Genomic DNA, 13,830 nt, shown 5'->3' on the forward strand with positions numbered 1-13,830 from the left:
CTGCTTTAGTGAAAGAGGGCGGGTCACAATCTGGCAGCAACCGTCTCTTGGGCGGTGTGTGTGTGTGTGTGTGTGTCGCGAGGCTCAAGCGCAGTGTTAGCAGCACAGCTAGCGCGAGGCTCCGTTCACTTCATTGAGAGTTAGCCGTTAGCTCGTTTTAGACCGAGTGATCATGGCGGCGGTGCGCAGCCTGCGGGTTTCTGTGAAGTCCGAAAGCGCGTCCGATAGGTCAGAGTCTGACTCGGACTCAGATTCGGATCGAGATGCCCGGGAAGCGGAGCCCATGGAGGTGGAGGAGGGAGAGCTGGAGTCCATCCCTGTTCGCCGAAGTTTAAAGGAGCTGCTACCGGTGAGTTAGTCCCTAGGCCTCTTTCAAACCACAGCCTCGCGTAGTACAGGAACCCGGCCGTTGGTAAGGCCAATGCCCTGTGTGGTTTAGAGCGAGGTTTCGTCACAGCACGTAGCCTGCATCTGAACAAGTTATGGTAATGGGTTTATGGTGGGTTATACTATATTTGCATAATGTATAGAGATAGTTTTTGTAGGATTTTGTGAAAGTGATGTAAATCTCTGGCCCAAGTTTCCTGAGACTAACAGACTTCATTTGGCGCAGTTATTTCTATACTGATAAATTATTCAGATTGTATATAACCGGTTATAACGGTACTGTGGAAAAAAGTGACCATCTTGAATCAAAAACTGCCAAGTAACGTTAACTGTTAGAGGCATTCTGCTGTATTTTGTGCTCGCATGCATCTCTGTATGATTTACTGTTTCCTCAGGACACCAGCCGACGTTATGAAAATAAGGCTGGTACCTTTATCACGGGAATCGATGTCACGTCTAAGGTAAGTGTCAGCTGGATGTGTGAATATATTAGCCGACCTAGTATTGTACCTGTTGTTCACCACATGTGTACGTGTTTAGGAGGCCATTGAGAAGAAGGAGAAGCGAGCAAGAAGATTTCATTTTAGCGCAGAGGAAAATCTGGCGCAGAGGAACGTTGTTTTGGACCGGGATGTGTTGAAGAAGGGTAGGATATTTTAAACAGCTGTAGCCCAACAATTGAGTTACATTTCATCCTATCCATTTACTAAATGCATATACAGGTCTTATTGTAAACAATTAATCTGTGCACGTTTAATTCCCCCCCCCCCCCCTTGTAATCTTTAATGGCAATGTCATAAATTAATCTTCAGGTGAAAATGACAGAAAATGCCTCCACTTTTGAGTGTGAATCTCAAAATCCAATCAACAAACTATGTGTACAATGAAGTCTCTGGCCTACATTTTTTTTCTTTTTTGATAACACTCATACGTCAAAAGAAAAGTTATGTTTCTACTTGTTTCATCAAAACTAGCCCATTTCATTTGAGTTGTCAGAAATACTGGTTAACCCAGTGTTTCGCAAACTGAGGGGGTGTGGCAAGGCCCCCCGAAAAGCTATTTTATAACTTCAGAAAGCGTAAAAAAAGAAATAGTGCACAAATTGTATGAACCACTTGACCACTCTATATTTCCCATGTGAGCCGTGTGAACGTTCTTTAAAAAAATGTTTGTCTTCCACCGAAGAAAAAAGTAATTCAGGTTTGTACAGTACAGTCAGTACGGCACACATTTTTTGCCGTTTTCCGTTGTCAGAAGTTGTGAATGGTACCCTAATTCCAAACAGTACCGGACCCTTCCATTGTGGTACCTAGCTAGGGCTGTCAACGAATATTCTAAATTCGAATATATATTCGAATAGTTTTTAAAAAACGAATTTCGAAGGTGAAAATTAATATTCGAATAAATAAAAAAATGTGGGGGGGAAAACGCCCGCGGTAGTAGAGGCGTGGCTGTCTGCTTTGCGAGTGGGCGCTAGCGCGCCTGAAGCCTTGTGTACTGTGGCCCGTCTCCAGAGCGCGAGCCTCCGCTGACTGCGCGCGCTCCTCCCCAAACGGACAAGGTGTTTACACTTGACGCGCTCTCTGTTGTGCTTTTCATTGAAACGACAGATGGCGACTCGGAGTAATTGTTCTATAAACTATCAGGAAAAGCGTCGAGAAGAAGTGGGCTAATGTACACAGGTGACGATATTTATTTTAGTACACTTCACCGAAAACCACACTACAAAAGAATCATGTAAAACATATCAAAATAAACCTTAACTTTTTAAACGTTAACTTATACAACTCAATTTATGATATCTAAATGTTTCCTAATTTCACTTAACACTTTAGTGAGTTTTCACTTAGTTTCTTGAACTTTTCTTTATTAAACGGGCTTTTTTATGCTTTTGTAGGCTCGTTTTGAAAATATAAGCAACTAATTTGTATGTGCAAACTGGACCAGCCTTACTCTGCATCGCGCGCCACAAGCTCTCTGTCTGCAACACGACAAGAGGCCATAACGGAGAAATTCATTTTGTTCATTTGTAAGGACATGAGAGCGATCAGTGTGGTGGATGGGGCAGGCTGGAGTTCTGTCAAGCAGTGGAACTGACTGAAGAGATATTGCATGAATGAAGGATAAATGCACTGCTTCCACTGGTTTGATTATTTACCGTTTCATGTCAAGGAAAAATTCCATGTTTACCACAGCACAGATTGCTCGGAGCGTTCAATTATATGCTGTAAAACTTATATTAATATTTGTTTCAATCACTAAATGAAGCCTGCTATATTTGGGACAAGAGTCGCGACCTTAAATTGCTTGCACAAAACTCTTGATCAGCCTCAAAATGTGTGTGTGTTCATTTAAACCGTTATGAGCAGAGAGCGTGAGGGCGAGAGAGAGTGAGGTCTGCGGTCTTTAGCCATTAGTTGATTTACTTGTTTTTGTGTAGGTTATACGTTGTCAAATATGTTTTGTTGGCTGGGTATTGACACAAATTTCACAATTCGATTCGATTTCAATTCAATATCGATTATTTTGGCTATATATCAGGTACAATACATGGCAAATTTTCTCTTTTATTCATACATGCATTAAATATTGAAGAACATTTGCATATATTTAGCAAAATGCTCCTCTCTAGAGTTAATTTTTCTAGCTGACTGAGTTTATGGTCACTGGATATATGTTTTGTGAGGTAAATGTGACATTACATGACGTTGTTTACAAGCTGTTTTATTGACGTCTTTCTACAGTTGAAACACTGATTGAGCAATTACATGTACATGATACAGATTTCGATAAGTTGTACTCATTCATGTTTATTTCGCGCTGTAACTAGTATTAAGGCGGAAGAGAAGATCAGTTCATGTGCGCTCTGCACTGCCGCTTCTCTTGGGCTGAGCTGTGCCAGAGCGGTCTCACGCCACAGCGCCAAAACGGTATTTATGTTTTTGAATTTCGAAATAAAATGGATGTAATTTGAAATCTGAGACTTTGTTTCATATCAATAGTAACAAAGCACAAAGATTATTGGATGGGAGGCGCGCTACAATCTTCCTTTCATTCATCAACTGAAAACAGGATGACTAATCGATTCTTGGGATTTAAGAATCGATATCGGTTCGTAAGAATGAGAATTGATTAAAATTGAGAAATCGTTTTTTTTTTTTAAACCCAGCCCTAATCGCTACAACACACCTATCAAGTAAGGGTACTGTTGGAGGTGGAAACGCAAGCCGGATCAGGGTTTTCAGTCCCGAATCGTACTGTACTGAACCGTACCGCACTGGTCGGTGGAAACGAGCTATTAATTTTTAGTAAACTGTCCCTTTAAACCATAGACTGTAAAAAAATATGGACGTAGTGTCCGTGACATCACCCATAGGATTCTGAGGAGCAGTTAAAGCGTAAAGTAGGGACGAGCTGGCCGTTGCCATCTTGGCAGTGCGTCACTCCCGGATAATAGAAAATTGGCAAAGAGGCGGGACGTGGGTGGAGCTGAGGTGACGCGATGACTAACAGACAGCAGATAAATGACCATCCACCTGACACTCGAAGTGGCCACAATTACGCAGAACTTTAATGCTTTATATAATGTAAACGAATGAGTTATAAAAAAATTCACCCCTCTCACAGTTGTCATGAAGGGCAAAATTAGCCGTATAGACCAAAACCACAATTTGTACCAGGCTGTAAAACATGTTTTAATCTGCTGTAAAGTTGGGCATTTTAACATGGGACTCAATCTGCTCCCTTCTGGAGCCTGTCCCTAGTGGCCAGTCGATGAATTGCCATTTATGTCACTTCCGTATTGGCTTCAAGAGAAACTGCGGGAGGTTGCTCATCTCTCCCATTCTTTTGGACTGTGTACTCTCTCTTTAGCAATCCCAAAGGTGCGTCTGGAAGCCCTACACATGAGTGGAGTTGATGACATGAGCACTCAGGATATTTTTGGCTACTTTAAAGAGTATCCACCTGCCCACATCGAATGGATAGATGACGCTTCCTGTAAGTACAGCCACGGATATTATTACCCTGCTGTCGTAATCATACATGTTGAATGCATACAAATCTCAATTGAAGATTTGTTTAAGGCTGTATTGTGGAGCTCATAGTCAAATCACACTGTTGTGTGCTCCAATCTGACCAGGCAACGTGGTGTGGCTAGATGACATCACTTCAACCAGAGCTCTCATTAACTTGAGTCGGTTGCCAGACAAAGAAGAGGTCACAAACACAGACAGCTCGAAACCCTCTGAAGTTCCAGCCCAGCCGGAGAAAGGTTTGTCTTATTATTCATGTTCTGTTATTTCTTTGTCACCTTGAAATAGACTGTTCCATTGCGAAACCAAAACTGTTGTTGAGCAGGTCGGCGAAGCCGTGGCTCTGATGATGACGATGACGAAGAGGATGAGGAGGAAGGCCAGGTAGATGATGATGATGATGATGATGATGAAGAAGATGAGGTGGTGAAAGTGGATAAGAGCAGGAGCAGTGATGGCAGTGAGGGTAAAGCTAGCGACATTGAGGAAGAGACAGAAAAGAAAACGCAGGACACTGCTGAGGTAAACTGGTGTCATACTTTAGTCAGATGGTAATATTCATATTTGTTTTTTCTGATGTACCTTATATCTCGTCTTTTGATCCTAGGCAAGCCTACTGTCCCAAGCAGAGCGAGAATCTCTCCTCCGGAATGAACTGCGACCTACAACCAAGCCCTTCAAAGGCAACAAGCTGTTCTTGCGCTTTTCCACCCATGGTAAGAAACATACTCGAGAGGGTCACCTACAAATACAACCCCAAATCAAGAAAAGTTAGGACATTTTGTAAAATCAAGAATCTGTGATATGTTGAAGGGTCATGAAAACCAAAAACACATTTGAGATGTGAACAGATACGTACAGGTTGCACATTTTACCAAGAAGTGGAAATTGGTTATTTTTTACGTTTTTCTGAGCAAATTCGTTCTTCCGGGTTGAAAAGCAAAGTCGAAGCAATGTCATGGAATGTAAGATAGAAGCGTGCCTTCGGAGTGTGTGAATGGCTGTGGGCACGATTCTACGTCAGCCGGCAAATTTTTTATGGACATATTCCATATACTCTAGTGCTCTAAACATGGACCAGCAGTGTGTATGTGCACATATTTAATCATATCTACTTGAAATGAAAAGTACGTGCAAATAAGGACACTGATACAGCCGTACGTCTGATAATGAACGTGACGACACGATGGATTATTCTGATACACAGAAGACAATGATGTTGACTGAAAATTCAAAGAAGAATGGGCAAGAGTAACTATGCCTTTATTCGTTAATGTTAAACCGACATGAGTCATTTGTTCAGAAACTAGTGCTCTTAAATGTACTGAAAATATCATTAGACCTTTAAATGTTCTACCGCATTTCTCCCACGTTTTGGCAGTGTGTCGTCATATAGGGTTATATTTTTAAAGTGCAACAAGGTGCCCTCTTTTATTTCTCTCCGTGGTCATATATTAATATTAATGTGTCTGTATAATAAGTGTGTTGTAGGTCTGTGTTTTACTGGTTGTTGTGTCCCCTCTTCCCCCCTCTACACTCCCACTTTTCCACAGCTTTAAGGCCCTTTCACACTGGACGCGTAACGAAAAAGCGAATATTTTGTGTGCGAATAGTTCGCGTCAAAACCATTCACATCATCTGCGACGCGAGTTTGCGACGTTTCAGAGCTCCAACATTCCAAAACATTCGCGGCGACAGCTGAGAAAACACGGACACTTCATCATTCAGTGGAGACGAGCTTTTCATTTTCTTTAAAAGACCGAAAAGAAGGTTTTGTGTGCACCCAGTCTTAAAGAACAGAGAGTCTGAAGGGGAGTGTGCTCATCTTGTACAGGAGCTAAAACTTTATCATGGCCGGTTCCGCACTTACTTTCAAATGTCCGTGGGACAATTTGAGGAGCTCCTCCAGAGACAGTAGCACCGCATCTGACAAACACACACTTCAGGAACCAATCAATCCGGAGCAGCTCTGTTTCCAGCCATGTTTCCAGTTGAGTCACAATGTAAACATTTAAGTGCCACATTCGTACTGACGGAAACACATTCACTTTCTATAGTCGCGGACACAATTAAGTTAGAAAAAAATCAACGTATTGATTATAATATCGTAATCTGTAGCCTATAGTGGGCAAACACAGCTGCATCTGTACAACTGTAAACACAACTACAGCTGTAATCTTGTGAGAAATGCGATACCTGGCAAAGGTTAATGTTGATTGAATGGCTAGTGACATCAACTGGACATTTCGTCACCTTTGTTTCCTTGTATGTGATTGGTTTAAGCCTTTTCTATCGCTGCGAGTGTTAAAAAAATCGACATCGAAACGAAAAAAATAAATGTTTTTTTCGCCGCAGCACATTCGCGTTCAGTGTGGACGCTCTCATTACACAAACAGCTGATCAAAAAATAATACCATCGCGTCCAGTGTGAAAGGACCTTTACACGCCCATTTTAAAGACTTTTTTGGAAGTCTGAGGTGTGAACGACCAGGCTAAAACGGGGGTTTCATGAAACTTTAATTCTCTTTCAGCTTTATTTAACTGACAGAAGTACAAAGAAAAGATTTCCAAAGTTTTCACTGAACAACTTAGCCTAATTGAATTTTGTAAATATAAACACGTTTCAGATTTTGATTGCTGTTACACACTCGCAGAAAAGTTGGCACAGAGGCAAAATAAAAGTGAAAAGCTTCTAGAATATCCCAGTTAAACTCTGTAAAAGGCCAAATATCATGAGAGAATTGTCATACAATTCAAAAATCACATTTCTCAATGCAAGATTGCAAAAAAATGTGGTCTTTCACCATCTACTATACATAATATTGTGAAAAGATTCAGGGAGTCCAGAGTATCTCAGTACATGTAGGGCAAGGCAGGAAACCTCTGTTGAATGTGCATGACCTTTGAGCCCTCAGTCAGATGAGCCCTGTTAAATGTAGCCACATGTTCGGGAGTACTTTGGATGGAAAACCGCTGTCACTTAACACAGTCTGTTGCTGCATCAAGAAATGCCACTTGAATCTCTGTTACGCAAGAATAAATCTATACATCAGTTCTATGCAGAGATGACGCAAAGTTCTCTGGGCCCGAGGTCATCTCTGATGATCCAAAACACAGTGGAAATGTGTGCTGTGGTCAGATGAGTCCATGTTTCAGCTTGTTTTTGGGGAAAACGGACATTGAGTTCTCAGTCCCAAAGACGAAAGAGATGTCCAGACTTTCATTAGTGACAGGTGCAAAAACAAACATCTGTCGTGCTATGGAGGTGCATCAGTGCAAACTGCATGGGTGATTTGCATGTGTGTGAAGGTACCACTGACATGGAGGCATATATTGGGATTGTACAGGGAAATTTAATGGCATCAAGATGACATCTTTCCTGGGAAGCAAGACAATGCCCGGCCTCATTAAGCATGTGCTACAAAAGAGTGGTTTTGTAGACACTGGATGTGTTTGACTGTCTTTCTGCTGTCCAGATCTGTCTCCTGCTGAAAATGTATGGCCAATCATGAAAAGGAGAATCAGACCGTGACGACCACAGACTGTTCAGCAGCTGTCTTGTATCAGGCGAGATTGGGCAAAAACTCCACTTGCAAAAAAAGTGTAATTAAAAGGAAAGGTGATGTGACACGATTGTAAACATGCCTCTGTCCCAACCTTTTTGGAGTGTGTTGGAGCCGTCAAAATCAAAATTTGTTTATATTTACAAAATGCACTTAAGTTGGTCTGTAAAAACGTTGAAAATCTTTTCTTTATACTTTTGTCAGTTATATACATTTGAAAGAGAATTTAACAAATCACAGATTCTTGTTTTTATTGCATTTTACAAAATGTCCCAACTTTTCTTGATTTGGGGTTGTAGAAGGAATTATGTCAAGAGCTCTTCATTCGTCTATGCTGATTACGTTGATAAAGAACAGATTGTTCACAACAGTGAAAAATCTTTGCATGTTAACACTCTTAACTGTTATTTTCCTTCAGATGACAAAAAGGAGTTGGGTGCGGCCAGGAGAAGTCGGTACTACATGAAATATGGGAATCCAAACTATGGCGGCATGAAAGGCATCTTAAGTAACTCTTGGTAAGAAGAACTTGCCCGCTGCTAGGGGGTTCATAGACCTTTTTTTTTTTTTCAAAGTGCATGATAAATATTTATTGTCTCACAAAACAAAGAATCGACTCTGAACTGCCTTAAAGGGATAGTTCACCCAAAAATGAAAATTAGCCCATAATTTACTCACCCTCAAGTCATCCTAGGTGTATTTGACATTCTTCTTTTAGACGAATAAAATCGGAGTTCTATTACAAAAGTCCAGGCTAATCCAAGCATTAGAATTTGATTTATAGTTGCTCTGTTTTTGAACTCCATAAAAAGTGCATCTGTCCATCAAATAACGTGCTCCACGCGGCTCCGGGGTGTTAATAAAGGCCTTCTGAAGCGAATCGATGCGTTTGTGTAAGAAAAATATCCATATTTAAAACTTTATCAAGTAAACTTTCGGCTGACCGGACTGATATAGTAAAATGGACGTCATCGTTACTGTCTTTACAGTGTGTGCAATTGTTGAGGACTGAGGAAGCCTCCTCAGCTGAAGTTCAGTTGTGGTAATGGGTATTAGCTTCTGACAAGCGGTAGACCAATTACAACAGACTGGGTCATCTGGCCAATCAGAGCAGAGTAAGCTTGTAGAAAGGAGGGATTAGAGAGACTGATTCATCCAACGAGTCGTTTGAGATATGCAATGTATATTATGAGAAAATGAAACTAGGAAACAAAAATTTGTAAACTTAAAAATAGCAGAATAGGGACTAAATAGAAAGGTGTTTTTTTTTTTTTTTTTTTACAACATTTGACAACATTTTGTATTTCACAATGTTACGGTTTTTACTGTATTTGAGACCTCTTTCAAAAACATTAAAAAAATCTTACCGACCACAAACTTTTGAACGGTATTGTAACCACTTTTCTGAGCCATTTTTGCAATTTACTTATAACTAACTCGTAGAAGTCCAAATTTAAATTGGGGTTAGTTAATCATTTTCTGGAATTGTGTCCATTTCTGTAGGAAACGGAGGTATCACACACGGAGAATCCAGCGTGACATTCTGAAGACCAAAAAGCCTCTGATTGGAGACAGTATGGGACACACCCCACCTTACACTCATCGACACTCTGGTAAATCTCTCTTCAATGATAAACATCCTTGTCTTATGTTTTTTTCTTTGGTCTGTCAGTTGAGCTCTTTCTCTTTTATCAGCTGACCTGGTGAATCTGCCAGAAGAGCCTATAGAGGAAGAGGAAGAAGAGGAGGAGGATGGAGAAGAAGACATGGATGCTGATGATAGAGTGGTGGAGTACCGAGACAGGGAACGGGAACGGGGGCCAAGGCTTGGGGAAGGAGGCGTGCGTAGTCGCTTAGGTAGCCCGTCGCCTGCACCTTCAGATTCAGATGAGATGGACTACGATCTGGAACTGAAAATGATCTCAACGCCTTCTCCTAAAAAAAGCATGAAGATGACCATGTATGCCGATGAGGTAGAAACCAACCTTCGCAGTCTCCGGTAAGTCAGGTTTCTTTTCGAGTCCAAATAGTCAAGCAGTTGCTACATTTTGGGATTTGAGTTTTAGCCCTTATATCTTTATCATTTGGATGTAAATGTTATCTTTGTCCTAAAAGGATTTCATGATGAGTTTGCTTGTCTTGATAGTAATCACACAATTGCACTTCTGCTTTCCTAGGAACTCCATACGGACCGAAACGAGTAGCAGTGTTAAGAGTCGCATTGGTGGTGGTGGTGGTGGTGGTGGAGGAGGAGGAGAAGAAGGAGCAGCAGTAGCAGCAGGAGGCTCGTCCAAATCTACATCAGACAAAGTGACAGATGTGAGGCAGTTACTGGAGGAGAAGAGGCAGGGACTCTCTCAACAGAGATCACGCCCCCCAGTGGCTACAAGCGGCAAGACTGGTTAGTTATTGAGAGATAAAAACATAAAAATCTTAATTTGTTTTGAGATTTATATTAAATGTATTTGAAAAAAGAATTCTGCAGCCCCCTTTGGGAGTTTGCTGAGGCCCCCTAATTGAGAACCACTGATCTGCAGGTTTCGTGTTTGCAGGTTTTGATTGCTTAAAAAGTTTTAAATTCAGTTTTATCCAATATGAGGCCTAAATATCTAGTAATTATTATTCTAAATTATTGCACGTTCAAAGTAAAAAAGCAGCGCTGTTGCGCATTCTACTGGCATGCAATCAATGAATACCCACAACATTTATGACAAGCGATTTCTTGGATTATGGTGTTTGTACAGTAATATTTCGTAGATGGTTGTAAGAGTGCATATTTTATCTCCCTCCTCATTTTGAATGAGCTGCTGGAAGTAGTAAAGCAAAGAAATGGAAAATTAAAAGTTCACATGTCCCACATTACACTTAAAATATAATTTTGGTTACACAAACTGTATCCTGTATTTAATTCAACGTAAACTCGTGGTTTTTCTCTTGGCTGCTCTGTCACAAATTTGAACAAAAAAATGGTAAAATCCAATATTGAACAACCTATAATTTAGGTGCATTTGTATATTGCATATATTACGTATATAGTAGGGCTGTACAATTAATCGAAAAATAATCGAAACCGAAATTCAGAACCTCTAACCGACGTATTTTTCCCATGTCGGTTATTTCGGTTTTAGTCACGTGACTTCGCCCCGTCAGTCACATCAAGTGCAGTTTGCAGGCACACAGAGATGCAGGAGTAGTTATCTTTGTTTATAGATGCCCAGAATCACTATAGTAACGTCATGTTTTATACAGTTTATACATGTAAGTTAATTGCTGTTCTTATAGCCTACCTACGCACTGCCACACACACACAGAAGCCCCGAAGCCAGATCGCTTTCACTTTCGTCCTCATAAAGTTTGTCAAGTAAATGCGTTTAAAGGCTTGCCAGTTTTTAACATTTAAAGCGATTGTGCCCTATTCAAAAACAACAATACGGAAAACTTATCCGTTCAGTGCTCAGCTTTTTTCTGTGACACAGAGAGCCGAGCCGAACTGAGCCATGTCACGTCTCTGACAACGCGTGCGCCCTGAAGGCAGACCTCTTTCACCTGCGTCCTCACAAAGCTTTGTCATTTGTATGCGTTTTAAGGTCTGCCAGTTTGAAAATTAAAGCGATTTTAGACAATCAGATGTGTATTATGTTGAACTAATGCCTGATATATTGTGACAAACGAACACTCAGACAGAAGCTCGCACATCACGTGCAGAGAGCAGTGCAGAAACTCATTGTCAACGCTGCCCTGTGATTCATCACTAAAGTAGCTTAGAAACTCAACCGTTATAGGCATATATTTTAATACCTTTGAAGTACAAACCACAGCTTCATAATGAATAGAGACGGTATGAGTAATTCACACACACAATCACTCTCTCATTAACGCATTCAAATAAATCTAATGTAGGCCTATGTGCTAATATATCTGTAGCTGATGTACAACAAACAGAAATCTGCCCATAGACAATAACTGTCAACTGTTTCCTTCAAGTATTTTAAAATCACAAAGAAATGCACTTTCATTAGAAAGGAAAAAATTCCACCTTTAATTGTAGAAAATATTTAGGCTACAGTAAAAACCTTATCAGAAACTTACTCAACCTTATGAGGGCAAAAAAATAATCGTTCATTAATCGTAATCGAGGTAAAATGTTCAATTAATCGTTTTTTTATTTTTGGTCAAATCATTACAGCCCTAGTATATAGTACATATGTGTATATATTGAATAAAACATGTTAAAACTATTTCAGTTACCCTTATTTGCAGTTGAATGTGTGCAGGTAAGTATAAGGACCCTAAGATAAAAAAAATGTGAGATGGTATGAGTTTGTTCTTTACGGATACAAGCTATTTGTGTAGGTCTTAGAAATCTTGTAACATAATCTTGTAGCATATTAATTGAAATCCACGGCATTGCTTATATATTTAACCATTTTGAGTCGAGCAAATGTGGGCAATGAAAATACGCATCTGTTTGTTTTACTCTCCATAGATGTGAGACAAAGATTAGGCAAGAGACCACACTCTCCGGAGAGACGTCGCTCCGTCTCTCCCGTCATCTCTAGAAACGCAGTATCTCGGAGAGAGCCTTTGACCGATGTGCGCAGCCGACTCGGTGTAGCTAAACACGAGAGCCGTGGCCTCTACTCCGAGTCCTCCAAAGACAAGAAAACAGGTACACGTGAAGTCTGCGCTCTTTTAGTTCTCTTCACGTTTATTTTCTGATACTAATAGTATTTGTGTTTTCAGGGGGCTTGTGGAGCCGTCTCGGCCCGTCTCACAAGGACAGCGGAGACGGTGACAAGGCTTCTTCTCGGCCGTCTTCCTCAAGAGGTATAAGGCGACGAGACGACGAGGAATCTGACGGAGTCGATGACAATGAAGAGGATGACTCTCAGCTGCAGAAAGTGTGGGGAGCAATGATCAAGCAAAAGGAGCAGCAGTCCAACAAGATGAAGAAAAGCCGGCTGGACAACCTTCCCTCGCTGCAGATCGAGATCAGTCGAGACAGCAGCAACGGCTCGGACAGTGACTCCTGACTGACCCCTACTGTGGGAAGTGTGTGATTGGGAGAAATGATGAACGCTGTGGAAGAGAGTTGGAGAACATCTCTAATAGCCTGGGCCAAGAGACCCTGACATGTATACCTAAACATTCCCACACTCTCATCTCTTGCCTGTCTACAGACTTTGCAGATGTTCTCTTTAGTCTTCTCTGCAGGAACTGACTTTGAGGGTGGAATAAGAGAGGGCAGATTGGAATTTTTTTTTTTTTTTGTCATTTCAAAGAAAGGGCAATGGATGAGTCCCTCGTGTTTTGTTTTTCTTCAAAAGAAAATTAATGGATTATATTTAACACACATTAAGGGGCCCATTTTAAATATACAGCAATGCACCAGGTTGACAAACAATCCCATGATTTGATGTACTGATTGGAAGCAATGTGATCGGATGTCTATTAGCAATACGTTTTCTTAATTTTGTCAGTGCGGTTGGTTTATGTTCATGTTACATTATTATGATTGAAATATCACTGTGGATTTGAATTCGAGAACACAATGCTGGTCTGATTTTTATTTTTCCTCTGGTGCAAGCATTGTATAATGACCTGGACATGGATGGATCAGTGCTTCATTGTATACTGTCCTATGATAGGGGCAAATAATGTAGCCAATGTAATGATAATTTTCCCCAAAGGAATGGTCTACATTCCCTAAATATATGTGGTCAGTGAAACATACAAGAATAAGCATTGTATGTTGAATAAAAGTCATTTTTTACATTGGATTGGGTCTAGAAATTGATATGCAGCATGTCAGTGTTCAGATTTTAAAATTACAAAAACAGCACAAC

General features: G+C 40.7%; 1 protein-coding gene across 1 annotated transcript; it reads left to right on the forward strand.

Annotated features, from left to right (window-relative positions):
* Positions 1 to 72: 72 nt before the first annotated feature.
* ncbp3 (nuclear cap binding subunit 3) lies at positions 73 to 13,764 on the forward strand. The gene is made up of 13 exons (XM_079835533.1): positions 73 to 349; positions 783 to 848; positions 928 to 1,033; positions 4,261 to 4,386; positions 4,529 to 4,660; positions 4,747 to 4,943; positions 5,029 to 5,137; positions 8,403 to 8,502; positions 9,488 to 9,597; positions 9,680 to 9,983; positions 10,162 to 10,385; positions 12,471 to 12,653; positions 12,728 to 13,764. The coding sequence occupies exons 1-13, from the start codon at positions 173 to 175 to the stop codon at positions 13,015 to 13,017; spliced, it is 2,124 nt and encodes a 707-aa protein (XP_079691659.1). The 5' UTR covers positions 73 to 172; the 3' UTR covers positions 13,018 to 13,764.
* The last annotated feature ends 66 nt before the right edge of the window (positions 13,765 to 13,830 follow it).

Source organism: Gobio gobio (genome assembly GCF_949357685.1).
Source record: "Gobio gobio genome assembly, chromosome: 14".
In the NCBI taxonomy this organism is placed as follows: Eukaryota; Metazoa; Chordata; class Actinopteri; order Cypriniformes; family Gobionidae; genus Gobio; species Gobio gobio.

Bases quoted from the DNA above. Each gene is read 5' to 3' on its own strand.
- ncbp3 (XM_079835533.1), top strand. From the start codon at position 173: ATGGCGGCGGTGCGCAGCCTGCGGGTTTCTGTGAAGTCCGAAAGCGCG. The intron at 350-782 runs GTGAGTTAGTCC...CTGTTTCCTCAG, and splicing joins GTTTAAAGGAGCTGCTACCG to GACACCAGCCGACGTTATGA. The intron at 8,503-9,487 runs GTAAGAAGAACT...CCATTTCTGTAG, and splicing joins GGCATCTTAAGTAACTCTTG to GAAACGGAGGTATCACACAC.